The sequence below is a fragment of the Macrobrachium nipponense genome, chromosome 28 (assembly GCF_015104395.2).
Source record: "Macrobrachium nipponense isolate FS-2020 chromosome 28, ASM1510439v2, whole genome shotgun sequence".
Taxonomy (NCBI): Eukaryota; Metazoa; Arthropoda; class Malacostraca; order Decapoda; family Palaemonidae; genus Macrobrachium; species Macrobrachium nipponense.
In genome coordinates, this window is record NC_087217.1 from 4,065,585 (window position 1) to 4,084,946 (window position 19,362).

Sequence of the window (19,362 nt, forward strand, 5' to 3'; positions counted from 1 at the left end):
ATGTGTCTCCCCAGGTCGAAATTCTGTGGTTCATCTAGCCCTTTCAACTATGTGACCAGTGACAACAGTATGATCATCAACCACGTACGTAAGCCGTTCAGCGGAAGAGACTGCTCCGGAGGATACTTTTGCGAGATCAGCGTCCTCTAAAGGACACGAATGGACACTGGAGCTGTTGGGTTACAAAAGTACATTTCTTAGCTGAAAAATGTTGTCATTCTTGATTGGTGGTGGGTTCTATTTTGAAGAATTTTACGTAAAGAGAAATGGGAATTTCGTGTTCTGTTTTACTTCATATTTTAAAAAGTATTGACTTAAGCATTATCCCATTCGGTATGTTTTTCATTACTGCTACTGCTCTCATCGCAAGAAAGTAACAACAGTATTTGAATAAAGAAGCAATAATTCATATAAAAGACAATTCCTCAATCTTAATTAAATCATTTCTATTTGAATCATCTACGATGAAATATTTATTTTCTATTTGTCCTGATAACGAAAACATTAAACAAACAACTGCAAAAGTGATATCCTCTTTACGCATTTCGCAAGAACTTCGAACATGTGTATGTGCATATTCTGTTCTCGCAAAGGTTGTGTGACCTATCATGGGGATAGTTAAAAAGTATTCATAATAGTTTCGGCTTAAACATTATTGCATGATGTTCTTATGAACTATGTGCAAATTGTTTTTGAAGGGCATTTGCCTCAATATCATTATGAGTTATTCTTAGAATATAACGCTGAAAATGATGTCGTGTTTCATTCTCTCTCTTCCGTAGAAAAAAATTACAATTAAATTTTCAACTCTAAATAAGTTTTAAAAGGGAAAGTACACAGAAGTAAAAAAAATTCATACAAGGCTATTTAGTCAAATGTTTATTGTGAAAACCCTTCTAATTTCGAATCAATGACAATATGAAAAAATTGGGCCGAATTATAAAAAGAAAACGATCTAAAGCACTCTAATAAAGTACTTTAAATCATGCTTCCATTAAGAAGAAACGAGACGATCCTCGGAACCCATCCTCGACTCAAAAAGGAAATTATTTTCAATCCCTTCTGATTAATCTAAGACACTAAAAGTTGTAAACTGTCCCTCATGACTCGCTCACACTATGAATCATAATAAGCTTAGTTTCTCCACTTCAGCTTTTGAAGAACTTCCTTTCAATTTATGAAAATTTGTTTTACTAGTGCCCATTGAAATCATATGAGTGGCGAATAGAAGTATGCATTTAAATTCATACAATTAGCGTAATAAAAATGGCATAATCAAGTTTCTGCCACAGATTCTCACCTTATGTGTAGGTTTTTACGTAATAGACATTTCCAGTCTCAGACGGCCATAACACAGGCCCGTTGATAGTATGGACTGGATCTGGACTCCATCGTTTTCTACTAACATTCCCTAAAAGCTTTCAAATTTTATCCTCGGCTTTCTATACATTCTTTTCCTGTCAGAAGAAGGAAATAAGTTATGGGCGTAGATTTATCGCTTTCTTTCGAATTAAGGACTAGTCATTTCCCTTTTCATTTCTTTTTTTCTTTTTCATTTCTCGTTTAATGCTGAACTATAAACAGCCATCAGGTTTCATGAACGATCAATAATACATGAAATTTTATTTACTAAATCTGATCCCACTTGACCTTTGAAACCATCCATTCTAAAAAAAAAATAAAATCTGGAATGAAGGTAGCACGTGAATTAGTTGAAATTCGTGCCTACTTTTTATTTTTGCTACAATTGCTTGAAATACGTTATTTTTAGCACTGTCACCGGTGCAGACATGTGTAAGATTCAACATTTCCATCGAGTTATCCTTGATTTACATATGAGAAACATCTCTAAATACTATTTGATCTCTGCTAACGTAAATTTTACCTTTGTTTTCAGTCTCCACTTTCTCGACAACATTGCACCATTATCTTTCCCAATTTCCAAAACAATAGTTATTCTTTTTTAACCACAGTAAAAAATTAAGCAGAATTTTAACAACAGAGATGTCATAAAGGTTTCTATGAAGGATTGATTGTAGCAACTCCGACAATGCCTTTCCACCCCAAAAGAGATTCATCATCTTTTTCTTCGAATAATTGGGATATCAATCGATTTTATTAAAAAATCTAATTTCGAATAAAAAAAAGGGGGGATAAGGGAAAACAAAACCACAGTAACGCGACTTTTATGAAACCGGATCTTGTGTCCTACAAATTGAAACATTGATTCTTCCATTAACTTACAATACGTTTTCAATGTAACTTTTTATTTATTTATTTATTTATTTAATACAGCAAAGGAGGATTTGTAGTTCATGAATAATTTCAAGGGACGAAAATATAAACTTCCGTGGAACGGTTTTGAAGCCTGCTCTCTCGTCGTACGACACGCTACTAATTATCATTACTGAGTGGTACTTGAACAGGTGAACGAGCGTTATTTTTTCCTTTTACCTGGACAAGGACTCTGCTTGATTGATTGCAAATTATCCGGCGCCATAACCACCAGGGTCACTCACGCCGAAAAGATTTGTTCATTTTTAATAGATGAGTATGAGAACAGGTAAGAGAATTTTCAGAATAAATAAATATATCCAAGAAAAGTTTATTCATTATTGCATAATGACTGAAAATATGATTAACGGGATAACAACCAATAATTGTATTTATTCCAGAAGTTCGGCTCCCTTTATAAAAACGTGGTGTGCAAACACAATACTTTACAGCATGTTCTTTAAAATTCTGGCCAAAATAAAATTTCCAGCCTTGCCTCTACAATTTAATAGATCAAATGCTTATTAGTCAGCAGGTTCATTTTCACCATTCATGAGTTAACAGTGTACCAATTTTTTTTAGAATCATACTGTATTCCAAAGTGTGCATGTTTGAAGCCAATTCCGACACATTTTATGCTATTGCTGCAGCCGCCACAAAGTCTGGATAGATTTTGTAATGCAAGAAAATTAATCATAATATGACACTTCTATCGACTTATCTGACTAAGCTATCTTTTGTTTCCCTAAATGTTCACGTGGGAAGAAACTCAACAACAAGAGTATCTTTCTCTGAATGTGTTTAAGTATAATAACTTAGACTTTCAATACTAACGGATGGTCAGTACTTAAGATTTCCTGGAACAATAATGCACAAATTTTCAAGAGCTGCAAAATTCTCTGATCCAAAGAAAAAAAATGTCATACAACTAAGCTGAGAGGTTGTGTACAGAAATATGAAGTTCTTCTTTACGATTAAAACTATCACTGAACATACCATACTCAGTACTATTATTGGCTTTACTGCTATCCTTTTTATGTCCCTGACTATTTATCTTTACCCAATGAAAATACTCTCAAAATTAGAAAATAGCTAACTTCTAAGCATATGTTGTACTGAATATGAAAGACAACCCTGGAATGTGTGAAATACTTATAATTAATTCCTATAACATTCATAATTCTACTACTACACCATTTATGAAAACTTGCAACTTCATAAAATTTTATAAAACAACCTCTATTAGTATCGAAGAAGTGATGATTAGCAATGAATATATATCTGAGCCATTAAGCTTTTTCCTGTTCATCGAGACATAAAGAAAAATTGCTGAAAAAATTGCTGAATTGTAAAATCCTCTCCATTTAACCCAAAACGTATAACCTGTGAAAGGCTTTTGCAATCGAACCCTGGAACGGATTCCGTGGGCTTCAAGAGTCCTTCGCCACAGTGGTCCTACGTCAAGAGGGATCAAAGCCTGGATTAAGGAACACTGTGAATGAATTCTACCCCCAAAGGAGACTGTACACCTGACTTCTTAAAGAAAGTTAATTACGTATAGTTGGAGTCGAGCCTCCAACAATTGGCGTAGTTTCTTAATTCATTGTTCCTTATGGAAATGTTATATGCAGGTGCCAGATTATTTACTTATCGATAAATAATGTTTCTTTTCAAAGATGTTATACTTGAAATCAATTAAGTTAGAGTTGAGGATATCTATTTAACGTATCAAAAATAATTATTTGGCAAAGTAATTAACATATATACTCACGGGTCCACGAATCCTAATTTTATTCTCAGCTAAGGCTTCGTGGCAGCAATAGCATAAGCATTTACTCCGGTGCACGTGTGAGTAAATGAAAGCAGTGATCAAAGTCCAAAATTTCACAGTAGAGAAAAAAAATACTGTCGTTGGACTAACCGACTCCATGAGCTGTTAGTTTCCAAAAAGTATTTTTGTAGGATGTTTGGTGCCCCAGCGCATATTTCATGCAAAAAAAAAACACCGCAATGAATTTTTTAAATTCCGAAAATACTATATTTCATCAAAATTTTATACACAACCTTTTCAAAAAAAAATTATTTTTATTTGGAAGTATCATGCCAATGAATATATTACTCTGCACACTCAGATCGACAGTTTATACTTATCATTTCAAAAGCTTAAGAACTCTCTCTCTCTCTTCGAGTGCATAAGGCCAATAATTTCTCAATAAGGGGCGGGCATTATTATTATTATTATTATTATTATTATTATTATTATTATTATTATTATTATTATTATTATTATTATTATTATTATTATTATTATTATATAAAAGAATGAAAATTTCATAAAAATTATTATATTAGTCCAGCAATGGATATCTAGTGTAGGTTGCGTATCAGTCTGGTATGAAAAATGTATTTGAACATAAATTCATCACCATACACATGAACACCAGAGGGCGGGGGGAAGCGATCAGAGAGTTCAGGCACGCTCGAAAAATACGAACGGGAGCCATTAAAGCTAAGCTAATTGCTGAAGAGCGCCCTAGTTTAAGTGACGAGGATAGCACCCCCGAAGCTCCCCAAGGGCTACAGAAAAGGACGAGGGGGGCTAAACTTTACAATGTAGGAAAAAAAAAAGTACGGATGTTTCTCGAAAGTTTCCCCTTCCACAAACTTCTAAGTTCAACAAAAGACCACTTTTTATCACCTAAACGAGGCCTGCCGAGACAAACGTTGCATTATTGTTGCTGGGCTTGTTTGCCCTTCACAGCATTAAGCATTACGGGCTCTGTACGGACTGCATATTGAAGGTTCTTTTTAAAAAGAAGCACGAATAAGAACTCGCTAAAAAGGAACCTTGTCTCTTTTAGACCATCCACAGAACAGCATCATTTCACAACTTTTTCGATAAAGACTATCTGCGTAATAACGTAATTTTCGCCTTTCACAATATTACTTGCTAAGAAAAAAAATACTATTTATCATTCTGGAGAATACTGCATCAAAGTTACACGGATGTTTTTACGAATGTAAAGTAGGATTTATTTTGGTCTGATGAAAGGGAAGTACGATAATTGCATGCAAATAAATATTCTAAGAGCAGTTATTAAACAAGTAAGAAATACGCAGAAGTTTCTTCGGCACAAATGAGTTTTCTTTAGAGCCGGAGGCACGATCATGGCTAAATTTAACCTTGAATAAAACAAAAACTACTGAGGCTAGATGATTGCAATTTGGAATGTATGATGATAGGAGGGTGAATCATCAACATAACAATTCGCAGCTCTCTAGCCTCAGTAGTTTTTTATGATCTGAGGGCGGACAAGTGCGGACGGACAGACTAAAGCCATCTTAATAGTTTCTTGTACAGAAAACTAAAAAGGGGAATACATCCATACTTATAAAAAAAAAAAAGTTTGATTGCCTTTAAAAATACATAATTTCTGATAGGTGTATCAACCACCCCCCACAAAAAAAAAAAAAATCAACAATTAAAAGAAAAAAAAAAAAGTACTTATCTGAAGTCACAGAGCACAGCTCCACAAAGAGGACTGACAAGTTTCTCGGCGGCTACCAAGTAATGGCAGCATAAAGCGTATAATAACTGTGAGCCTGACTGAAATCTTCGTGATGTAAACGGAGCCCAGGGACCTCTGAATATAGAAACTTTTTGGCGTTCATGAAGAAGTTACCGTGACACTGCAGGCAAAGTCTAAAGGTCCATATGCATCGCCAAGTGAAAAATCTATACTTTCCAAGAACGGTTACGACGAAGACTTCTTTAAATCGGTCAAATAAAAATCAACGGCAGGTCACTTCCCATTCAAATATAGGGGATCATTCTTGGTTTTTTCGTACGAGAGAGAGAGAGAGAGAGAGAGAGAGAGAGAGAGAGAGAGAGAGAGAGAAAGCTCTCCGTGGTTTCCACACAACGGCCCTGAAAACTTCAATATATTCAAGAAAAATCCAGGGATTGTCAGTTAGGCCCATTCTGAGTTTCTGCCTCTCCGCATTTAGAGTACCATTTAAGAAAAATACGAGCCGGAGTGTGACCAGTATGAAACCTATATTACGTTTCGGGGAGAAAAATAAACTGGTTTAACACAGAGGACAGTTTAATATAACCAAGCAATGCCTACAGCAACGAGGCTCGAAAAACAGCAACGAAAAATCTCGCTCTGTATTGAAAGTCAAATTCACTGCAATTTCAATGCACAGACATTAATCAGGAAAATCAATGTGTAATCACGTACATTTTGTTGTCATTTGGTATTACTGATTTAGTTTCGAAACCTTAAATATTCATAATTTTTAAAAAGAAGTTTTCTTTTCCCAATAAAATACCCTATGAAATTATTAAAGAAATATTGAGAAAACAGCACAAAAGGATAACTAATGAAAATACAAAGAATCACATTTTCAGATAGTATACATATTAAAAAATCAATCTCATACTGATTCAAATGATAATCACACTATAAGACAGCCAAGCTTACGCGAAAACCTTTCTATCTGCGGAACGTTTTCTAGCGAAACCCAAACCTTTAGCGGCAAAGACAGACTTATTTATATATAGTCCCATTTAAAAGCTTTGTTCTTGTGGAAGAGTTTCTAACCTTTAGGATTGATTTGCAAGGAGCCTTTATATTTTCGTGATTCTAGTGGTACCGCTCGCGTGAATGAAATGGCAATGTCAAAACCGAGTAGAATAAGAACACACACTAATATTTGTTATCTAAACGCAGATGTCTGGGTTTGTTGCTTTTGTACCGAGTCTGGGAGTGAGATATCTTGTCTGAGAAAAATGAAAAATAGGACAACAATTGACTCACCGAGATTTTTTATGCTATGGATATGACGTATTGTTATCTAACTTTTATCATCTGAAGAAGAAGAAAAACGCTCTTCATCCTTCTCTAGTAATCACAATAACGGAGGGTAAAACAATCTTAAACCATCACAACCGGACTTATGCAAAGAGAGAGAGAAAGAGCTAAATCTGACCTTGCTAAGGAAAATCATCTAGAGATGTTGTGACCTTTACAGTGACGACGGAATCGCATTTGCAACTAATACGAGCAATCTCACAAAACGTCCAGTGCATTGCAGCATACTGCATAATAAATCTGAATGTCATATCTGGCGCTCAGAAATCTTTCTGGAAGCTCTTGCCTACAGCAGTGTTGAATCCGTAAGGGAAGTTTTCTTGCTTTATTTTTGGACTGTTCCTTGATAACTCTTTCCACACACACACACACATACACACACACACACACACACACACACACACATATATATATATATATATATATATATATATATATATATATATATATATATATATATATATACATACTATATACATATACTAATATATGTATATAATACATATACATATATATATATATATATATATATATATATATATATATATATATATATATATATAATTAAAAAATCGAATGACTACGCAGATATTTCCGTCCACAAACATAATGGATATGAAAGGATAAGAGCCAATCTTTTCACAAAAAATAACCGTAGAATTATTCCTAATTGACAATATGACATGATAGCCCTTTAAATCTTAAAAAGTGTTTCATACCTCTGTCTCTCTAAAGCTAGATATCTATAAAACAATATAGGTATCTATTTAACCAAGTTATTTAAAGAGGAATATATGAAAAATACAATTGAAAAACAACAAAAAGAATGAATACATAAATATTTTTACTGCAATATCAAACAATCATTTTTCAATGTGAAGTCTTGATTTGAAATTAAAATTTTCTTTTAAAAGTTTAGTGAATTATAATTTTTAAAGACTGATAAGTATTTGGAGCAAACGTAGATTTTGATTCGGTTTTAGTAGAGAAAATATTGAAGTGAAAAAAGAAGTTTTAAGTAAAAGTTATAGTATTACTACTCTAAAACAATAACCATCTTATAAATAACGTGAAATCATGCCGACCAAAATTACAGATACTATTGAAAAATGAATAGCAAAACACAAATAAACAAAACGACACAAATATATAAAACGGCAAAAATAAATAAGCTTTAGCAACAAAGTCAACATATGAATTTGACGACATTTAACAAAAGCCACCTATTGGAACGCATCTAACTTGAAGTGCTCGACACAGAATCTTCCGAAAGGCCTCCGGAAGAGTGCTCGATGAAATCCCCCAGAAGAATGGACACAAAATGAATCACTGAGGATTATCAAGAGTCTCTGATGAGGCTCAGTTAGCAGCCATCTTCAGTCTGATATGGCAGTTTTGTTCTGTTAAATTTTTCAAGTGATATTCTTCAAACATTTTCTTGACTACATTTTTTCATGTACTGCCTTGTGGTTGCTTTCATTGCCTGTCTCCTTTATGTTTTTCATCGCCTATGATTTACACTGAATGGCTAACCCTACAACATATGGCATCTTTTAGTCGGCCGTCGGATAATGCAAAATGTAACTTTTGGATTCAAAAAGAAATTCACGAAGTTTTTGAGGCAACAATTAAACCAGACATTCTGCCGTTGCTGCTGCTCTGCTGCTGCACTGCGGCAAGGAGAGAGAGAGAGAGAGAGAGAGAGAGAGAGAGAGAGAGGGCGAGAGAGAGAGAGAGAGAGAGAGAGAGGAGAGAGAGAGAGAGAGAGAGAGAGAGAGAGAAGGTTTTGTGGTCAGATAAGAGGAACTCGCATTGGAAACTCTTCTGCTCTCGCCAAAGCACGATGAAAATTGAATGGCCGGACGTAGACACACGCTCTCCCGGTCAGAAAGTTTGGCGATCCTTTTCTTCCTTTTTTTTTTTTATTTGGTAATTCTTCATCTGTCAAGGATGAGCTTCTGCCCTTTAGCAGTCTGCATGACTTGATATGAGATCTTTGCCTCTACCCTAAAACAAAGAATCCATCTTTGTCATTACTGCCTACAATCCTTACAGCATTTATCAGATTATTATTAAACATAATATAGAAAATCTCGACTTACGTCTCTTCTACAACGCTTATTCTCTCTCTCTCTCTCTCTCTCTCGTCTCTCTCTCTCTATATATATATATTATATATATATATATATATTATATATATATATATATAAGTAAATATTATATATATACTTTATAGATATATATATAATTATATAGTGTATATGCATGTATATATGTGACAGCTCACGCACGCACGCTTGGACTGTACTTATCCTAGAAATCTTTACATAATGCACGAAACACCACAATGCTCCAAGGCTAAGTTTGTACAGCAAGCTTTCATATTAAGAAATATACAAAAACTGCTACATGGTAATCCATCACCTGGCTGCTTGTTACCCGCGACTTTGGTTTCCTCATATTTCATAATCAATCACACACTTGGACAAAAATCGCTGTAAAAGGACAAAAAGGACATCGGTTGGAGGAAGCGAATTTTTATTTGCTGGCATATGTTCTATAAATAAATCCACTGAACGAAAAATTTTAGCACCAACATTATTCCAAATTTCCCCGCACGTGGATACCTACACATCTGTTCAGTAAATTATGTGCAAGTGTTTCTCGTTTTAGCTTGAAAAGGGTAACTGAGAACAGGTTAAAAGACACAAATTAATAGATACCGTTAACGCAAAGCAAGCAAAGAATAAAAATACACAGATTTTCTACCAAGATATTGCGTTTCACTTTTTCCTGGAAAGCAAACGAATACAAATACCCGTGTCATGCATTATTAAAAAAAAATTTACAGGAATTTTACTACTGACGTACACGTTTTAAAAGACTGATTGCATTCCGTGTATGCAAGTAATAGGCAGAAATTCGTACCCGAGCGCTTTCGTCCTTTAATGAGACACAAATGAGATACAGTTGAAAAGAAAGTTACAAGGTAAACAAAAAGATCAAGGATATCAGATGGTTAATTGTCAAACAGGTAGAAATCAAAGACATAATCCATGATAATCGGAGATCACACACTAAAACAGACTTAACCATAAGAGAAACGGAAGCTTAGCCGTACAAAGCTCAAAAACATTTACACAACTGAATATAGTAATTTTGTTGCTTATATTAATCTACATCTATTTTAATTATGAAAGCAACGAGTTTTAACAATCCAAGACTTAAATTTAGAACACTTGCATTATTTGATTTGGTGGAACAAGATTCAATGATATTTCTTTTAACTTCGTATTGAAAGGGATTTTCCAGTTTGTCTGTAATATATGTTTTTACACTTTTTACAAGGAATTTTATATATGCACATCTATAGGAGAATTTTTTTTATTAGCAAACTCGTAACATTAATAATACTGAAAACCACATTTATGTTGAAAAGCTTTAAAATTCTATGAATTTCTAAAAACCTTTCATCTTACGGTAATTTGAGAATGTTATGTTTGCTAAATTCAAGTTTGTTATAAGTTCAATGAAATGCTTTTCTAGCTGTTTTCCATGCTACATCTGCAAGTCATTAGGTATTTAAGTTTCGTGGCAATATCATATTTATGATATCTTTGATAGAAGTGATCGGTTTTCTGGTCAAGTGTTTTACAAATATAAACGCAGTTTTACTACGCTCATCTGACAAGTGACAAAGTTGAAAAAAGGACAATGATTTCTCTTTTCTCTGACTAAGTCAACATATGTAATTTCCTAAACAGTCACGTTTCAACATTCTCCTTTACATCAATACCAAACCATTTGATAATATTTTATATTATATCAAACAAACTCTAATGAGACAAAAATATCAAACACAAGAAAATACATGCTCTTCTAAGGAAAATCATAGGAGTATAAGTCTATTAGGAGTATAAGTCTATATGAAGGGTTATGCGATAGCTTAATTGCTTAAAGACAATTTTCATACAGCAGCAACTAAAATTTAATGAAAATAATTGAGTTATCTATGTCAAGTGTGAGAATTAAGGCCCCATGGACCTGACCCCCTTCTTGCCTTTAAACACTTCCGGGTAAAAATTTAAATCGCTTTATTGACTTTAATACCATCAAAATACCAGGGGTAATAATTTTTGCACCGTTAGTACTTTATTACAGTGATCGAGTTTTTGGCCATATTTTTCACGTACTTTTAGTATCATTTCTTTAAAAGCATCCGAAGAAGCACAACCTTAAAACAAATGTCATATTTTTCCATCTCAAATACAGTGAGATGGGTTCCTTATCTCCTTTACACGGATTTGGCAACTGTGTTTCTGTAACAAAGTATTTTGGGTATAGGTGGTCAACATAAATAAAAAAAAAAAATATTTAAAAATGACTTATCGAAAAGAGTTGAAGAAACACAAAACTTAATGGATAAAGATTTTCACAAAAATCATTACACCCGCAACCAAGTTTTTAAAAATCAATCAATGATTTTTAGCCATTATCGTACATAAAAAAATATCTAGTAATCATCACCACACCCATCATCATGGTCATTATCCACAACAGAACGATAACATCATCGTAAAAAGAGAAAATATTATAAATATTTACGCAACTGAAGACGCCCTAATGAGTTTACAAAATTTACCATAACTTTCCTTTAATGACATCGCCAATCTTGAAGGGCCTAACTTTCTTTGAAAAGAATTCCGGGCCGCCCATAGCAACAGCGCGAAAAGAAAAATATCTTCACTGGAAATATTTAAGCGGGGGCCTTTCAAGTTTTCGGGGTTAAAACAAGAGCATTCACCCAGGTGTTTAAGGATCCAAAGGACCAAAGTGATAAAGGGTCGCGTATTCATTCATGGCAATTCTTATTTTTCCAGAACTATATTTTTTATTTTCTATTTTCATTTTTGTCACCAGAGAACATTTCTATTTATGATGACATAATTTGTTATTATTGATATTTGCAACTGAGATGATGCAATTTGCCCATTTAAACAAGTTCATTAACGTTATCATTGTTATAATGTTAAAGCACAACAACATCACTAATTTGCAATTTTAAAATCTTATACGGTACATGAAATATTCTGTTTAAATTAATATATTTTTCAGGATTACCTGCCAGGAGATTATCAATGCACACTGTAAGTAATTTAGTGTATATAAGTGTCGAAGCTTGTTTTATATAATATAATTTAATATAATATATAATATATATATATATATATATATATATATATATATAAATATATAATAAGAGTAATTGAGAATATAATAAGAAGTAGTTAAGACACCGTTGTAAAGTGATGTGCTGTGACATTTCTAGAATGAAGGGATCATCAGTTTAGCTTCTCCTTGGAAACAGTGTGGCTCGAAGTGACAAGCCTTGGAAGTGCTAGCGCATCCTTCCTCGGGTGGCGCGATGTCGAAGTTGCTGTCTAAGCAGATCAGTGCCACGTCCTGTCTCTATGCACGGCCGGTTGCAGAGTTACCTTCTGAAACTGGTTTTAGGCGGTTTCTTGGGCGTGAACAATGTGTGTGAGTTTGTGCGTACAAGCTTCTTCCCTACATAATGAGAAAGTAAGGTAACCAAGATGGGAGATCGCTAGAGTCGTTGAGGAGCCAAGATGGCTTCTGTAATAGTATTTTTAGTGAAGTGTATATAATCTGTGTTCAATGGGTAAGTATACTTAGTCTTTGGCCAAAAGTGTGTCTTGTCTGCATTTTGAATGTTGTTTCAAAGATGTTCTATTTCATTTGACCTTTTCATTTTTTATTTATAATCTTTTGCTTATCGATATGTTCTCCTGTCTTTTTATAGGCGATTCTGAGACAAAGGGGAGCTGATATGGTGACTATTTATAAATGGGAACTTAACTAATGTTTCTTGGTGTTACTAGACTGTAATATGACTATGCCCAGCTTTATGACTAAAATAATTTTGGTTATTGTAGTAGAGAGATGGTGTGGGCTATCTGAGTTCAATCATTCATTTAATCATTTTGTTAAGAACCTGAGTTATTTAGTTAATGCTTTGCTCTTAAATAAATATATTTTTGTAGTTCACGAGACTGATTTAATGGCCTTAGGTAATGCAGAAAGAGAGAGAGAGAGAGAGAGAGAGAGAGAGAGAGAGAGAGAGACAGAGAGAGAGAGAGAGAGGGGGGAAGATTTGGTTGTGGATGAGAGAAAGAAAATGGATGTTATGCCAGTGCCTAGCCGCATGGATCATTGCTACCAAACCCTTTTAAGATTACCCAAGTTGGAACCTGGGTATTGGAGTGGTGGCTAGCTGTGTAGGAACCGTATTACGCCTTTTGTGAGATTAATAGCAGCTTAAAGGGGCTGTTTTGAGAGAGATTGGTTGTGAAAATGTGTTAGGATTTCAAAATGCTAGGTGACAGTGATAGGAATTATTGAGCTGTCGTTTTGGTACTGAGAGAAGAAATTCAATTAGGGTCAGCATTTTTGTCTGCTATGAGATGCCTTCGAGAGTCTGTCGCTCAGTCGATATCTGTGAATGCGTGTGATTACTAAGTGCACGCTGTCGAGTATTGGGTCCTGATTACACATGCAAGTACGTGTGCATTAGCGTGTTTTTGTTTGCACGCAAGTCGGCGATATGGGGTTCTTTCATTGACGGCGTGAGTGTTACATTTTTTTTTTATGCCCTTGTATATGTTTTTTGTTTCTAAGTTTGTGTATGAATCATTTTTGGAGTTAAAGAGGCAGTTTAGATTACCATATTTTTCCCCATAGAAGCAAAACATGATAAGTTTCTCGGCATATGTTTAAAGGCGACACATTTTTTTTAATACATACGTATGCATATAAAGGTTTCACACATGTGGCTCAGTTCTCGAGGTGCTTAGATTGCTTTTATTGGGACTCGAAGACAGTGTCTCTTATGCATACGCACTCAGCTCATTTTTTTTTTTCTGAGCAACCAGTTAAGTGCAATCCATGGGGTAGTGCCTAAGGGAGAGTGAATTTTTTTTTCTTTGTGCCGGAGTTGAGGGGGTGAGTCCTTTTCCTTTTTTTGCTTTTGTTTTCTCTTGTCTCCTCAGTTTGGCATTGATAACAGAGTTCAATGCCATCAGCTGATAGCCACTGAGAGATGATGTGATATGACCGTAGGGTTTCTTTTAAAACGATTTTTGTTCTTTCTTTTGCATAAAGAGAAAATGAATATGAATGAAAGTGGTGCAAGTTTTCCTTACACTTTGGAGAATGCCTTTAAGCAACAGTAGAGGACGTGATTAGAACTGGGAATACGGAGATTATTTTATAATGGTGATGGTTTTGGTGATGTGTTTGGTGATGATACTGGTGAATGGTAATATTAAAGCCCATACAGGTGATAAGGGAGATATTTACGGGGATTCTATTGGAGTTCATGGTGGTAATAATTTTGGTGAGGATATCATGGGTGGTGATATTGGTAATATTGGTGATACTGGTGAGTATTAATATTGGTGTTATTTCTGATACTAACAATGGGGTTGGCGTACTGAGAACTAAGGGTGGTGATGTTTGTGAAATGGGAGGTACTAACCACAAATATAATGGTGTTTTATCGGAGGATATTGTGTTAATGCCCTGTGCAAAGACTATGATAAAAGTCACATTGAGGGAAGTGAAAACCTACCGGTCTTCTTTTAGCCTGGGTGTTTTTTTTTTTTGTTTTTTTTTTTTTTTTTCTGTGATAGCCCTAGAGTTTTCCTTTTTTTATAGGTTCAGCACATAATTGCTTGAAGTCTACGAGCGTCACATATGTTACAGGTGTCACAGGAATAGTCAACAATGCCATTGGTTTTTCTTTTCCCCTTTTGGACGTTAGCCATCACTGACGTAAGTTTTTTTTATCATGGGCGAATTTGAATTTATTTTTCTCTCCGAACATTTTGTGAAAATTTTTTATAATATCTCAGTTCGTGACTTGGAATCATTGTTCGTGAATGCATTTAAATTTCAGCCGTTTGAGATTTAAGGGGAGAATTTTTGCATTTTTGAATGTTTATGTAATGGCACTGCATTTTTTTTCTCGATATTTGTGTTCCGGAAATTGTTGGCCTCTTGCACAATACCCTTGTTGTGTTTGTGGCTAGTTTGCCAGATGTAGGAAACTTGATTAAGTTTCTGGTGGCCTGTTCCGAAGTAAATATGGGGAAGAATTTTGTTTAAACACTTCGGATTTGTGGTTTTGTTGTAATGAGTTATGGCACACTGATGATTTTTTCTAGAATTCTTTGGCAATTTTTTGCTATGTTTTGCCCTTCTCAGCAGTTATGCTAAACAGAGAGTTTATAGTTTTGACAGTAACATTGAACTCCTTAGAAAGGCTTTTCGAGGTTATTTTACTGGCGCAGTTTTTTTGCAGTTATTTTGATGCAAATGGAAACCCTTGTGAGAGAAGATATGTGGAAATATTTTCAAGTGTATCAGCTAGATGCTTTGAGTGCATTTTTGAATTTCATTTTTGATGACCCTACTTGGAGGTGTAATGATATTTTTTGGGTACTTGGTTTTTATTCCACATGTGGTTATTTGTGTAATGGAGGGGAATATTGCCCGAGTGGTATTATTATTAACATGGTGATATGTGGGTGGCATTAATCTTTGGTGCTGAATTTTCTGTGGTTATAATTTTTGGTGGTGATCTGTGGTTTTACAAGCCAAAGAGGGGGAATTGTGGTCCCTTTTGGTGTTGTGGCTCTTAAGGGGGTGGCATTACTGCACTGTGGTTTTATGGAGGTGTTGCATTTTTATGTTCACCAGTGGTTATTTTTGGCGATATATAATTGTTGGATTGTGATTAGTATCATGGGGGAATTATGTCTTTTAAGACAATTTTTGGGCAACTTTGGTGATATCCTGGGGACAAGTTTGTGAAATGTGGTTATATGGTGTTAGTATAAAATATTTGGAGAATAATGATTTCTGGTGTTGCAAGTCTGACTAGACAAATCAGTAGTGCAGTTCAAGCACATGAGGTGTTCACAGGTGGATTTTTGCTGATAATGCTGTGATGAGTCCAGTTGCTGATTTTTTCCTTTGAAGTTGATTACCCGGAGATTTGCACTATTTTCAGAGATGTTGATTTTGGCATTCCACTGAGATGTATTGTGTAAGGGGGGTGGTTTCCGGTCGTTTCTGGTCGATGAGATTGTTGCAGTAGCAAATTCCGTAACAGTACATACTGTATTTTTGGGGAAAATGATGGATTATATATATGTTTTTTTCCTCTCTTATGTGCTTTTTGTGATGGGAAAGTTCACTTATTATTGTTACTACTTTTATTTTTCATTTTTTTTTCTTTTCCTACGAGAGATCTCATAATTGGGGCTAAGCTTTAAACAGTATTTCTATTTTGGGCAGGAGATATGATTCGTCCGGGGTATGTGAGTTAGATAGAAGGGTGTTTGGCATTATATTTCATGGAGGTTAATTACATAGACAGTAAAGGGTTCTTACTGATTTTGTGGGTTAATATAATATCAGAGCTTGAGAGAACATTTGGGGCTGGTTTTATTACTCTTTTTTTCGGGCTCATTTTCCTTTTTTATACTTGTGAGTATTGGTGAGTTTAAAATGTGAGGACAGTAGTCCGTAGACATTTTGTGATTTCTCATCTTGCTAGTTTGGGGTGGTTTGTGCTAATGTATGTATGGGGTTGGCGGGTCTTTTTTTTATATTATTGGAGAATTTCATATTTTCTCTAGGGGTTGTAATTAGTCTTTTATATATATCATTAATAGTGATTTATGATTTAGCGATCTTTTGAAGTTACTTCACAAGTTTTAGTTACAAATTAGTTCAGTGGTTATGTTAGTGGTGTTAATTGGGAAACGTTCAGTTAGTGTTTCTTAGAATTTTGAGGTCATTATTTGACAGATGTATGTCAAGGGTTAATTCTTAATTGACCGACGACATGAAGACGTACTGAAACACCACAAACATCGTTCCCCTAAGCCAGCAAGACGTATGTTCCCGACATACGAGAGATTCTACGAGTCTACGAGGTTTTATGACGCTTTTGAACTACGGATGTCGTCAGTTGTCTTCCACGGGGAGACGTTTTGCCTTTCTACATTGTGCTGTGACATTTGTAAAATGTAGGGATCATCAGTTTAGCTTCTTGGTAACAGTGTGGCTCGAAGTATCAAGCCTTGGAAGAGCTGGCGCATCCTTCCTGGTGGCGTGATGTCAAAGTTGCTGTCTAAGCAGATCAGTGCCACGTCCTGTCTCTATGCACCGGTGGTTGCAGAGGTGCCTTCTGAAACTGGTTTTAGGCGGTTTCTTGAGCGTGAACAATGTGTGTGAGTTCGTGCATGCGAGCTTCTTCCCTACATAATGAGAAAGTAAGGTAACCAAGATGGGAGATCGCTACAGAGTTGGTGAAGAGCTAAGATGGCTTATGCAATAGTATTTTTAGTGAAGTGTATATAATCTGTGTTCAATGGGTAAGCATACTTAGTCTTTGGCCAAAAGTGTGGCTTGTCTGCATTTTGAATGTTGTTTCAAAGATGTTCTATTTCAATTGACCTTTTTATTTTTGATTTATAATCTTTTGCTTATCGATATGTTCTCCTGTCTTATTATAGGCGATTCTGAGACAAAGGGGAGCTGATATGGTGACTATTTAGAAATGGGAACTTAACTAATGTTTCGTGGTGTTACTAGACTGTACTATGACTATGCCTAGTTTTATGCATAAAATAATGTTGGTTATTGTAGTAGAGAGGTGTGGGCTGAGTTCAATCTTTCATTTAATCATTTTGTTAAGAACCTGAGTTATTTAGTTAATGCTTTGCTCTTAAATAAATGTATTTTTGTAGTTCACGAGACTGATTTAATGGCCTTAGGTATTGTAGAGAGAGAGAGAGAGAGAGAGAGAGAGAGAGAGAGAGAGAGAGAGAGGGATGTTTGTGTTGGAGAGAGAGAGAAAATGGATGCCATTCCAGTGCCTAGCCGCACGGATCATTGCTACCAAACCCTTTTAAGATTACCCAGGTTGGAACCTGGGTAATATATATAGTATATATATATATATATATATATATATATATATATATATATATATATATATATATATATATATATATATATATACAGGGTGTTTAGAAATTAGAGGCTCCCCTTACACAGCATAAACTAAAATTGATATGGACATAAACAAAAGTAATTCAGAACAGGTATTTATTGAAGTTTCTCTCTGAGTATTTAATATTTTGTGTGGCCTCCATCTGCCTGTACCACAGCCTGCATTCTTGAGGGGTATGATTTCAGCAGATCACAAAAAGCTGAGACTTTGGTCACCTCTCTTTGCAGGTCGCCGAGATTTGGTATACCATCTTAGTTTACTGTGCTCCTGTGTCTGAAGAGCCCTGAAACATGGTGCTTTATCATGCAAAAATGTGACCTCTTCAACAGATAACACATTTTCAGGATCTTTGAGGATATGAAATACTCCACCAGTAAGCATAGTTTCTCTGAAGTAGTCGCCATTCCATGATTGTCTTTTTTCTTTGATGATCCACATTAACTGTTTGGCTGTGAAACAGACAAAAATTCCCAAACATTCAGGAAACTTCACAACTTGGTGGTAACGCACGACATCGCTGATATCATCCAACTTTGGAGCCCAAGTGATGTCATTTTTATGATTTGGCTAACTGTGTAAATAAAGAATTGATCTGATGCGGCAACATAGAGAAAGTCAGTTTCATCCCAATCTTAAGAAATGAACCACAACACCATGCACAGTCTTCTCTCTGTTACTGAGTGATGTTGGGCTTGCTGATAACACGAAATGGCTTGATATCAGATTTTTTCAACTCAAGATATGCAGCACTATAACTTCTCTTCTTTCCCCTTTTTGTTTTTAGTTCAAGCGCCAATTTACATAAAGACTTTCTTGGTCTACCCACTGCCCCAGCTATGATGTCTTTTGACTCCTGAGAAAGGACTTCAGGCCTTCCAAGATTCTCACTCTTTTTGTGATGATAGTCATATGGATTTTTGTTCCAGTTTCTTTTAACAAAGGATTCATATCTTTTATTGTATTTAGATATCCAGGAACATGAAATGAAGGATGCACCAGCATCCCTGGCCTCTCTGAAGGTTATAGTCTGTATTCAGTCAATCCACCTGATTTTCTCCGAGTCGTTAGCCATGGCTGCATCTAACTCCGTTACTCAGTCTGAAA

The 19,362-nt window shown here is 35.1% G+C and overlaps 1 protein-coding gene across 1 annotated transcript in view; it reads left to right on the forward strand.

Annotated features, from left to right (window-relative positions):
- LOC135201887 (uncharacterized) overlaps positions 1 to 276 on the forward strand; it is a 140,526-nt gene extending 140,250 nt beyond the window's left edge. The window contains exon 7 of the mRNA XM_064231186.1: positions 15 to 276. Within this exon, the coding sequence (XP_064087256.1) occupies positions 15 to 150 (136 nt within the window). The 3' untranslated portion in view covers positions 151 to 276. The remainder of the gene's footprint in view (positions 1 to 14) is intronic.
- The last annotated feature ends 19,086 nt before the right edge of the window (positions 277 to 19,362 follow it).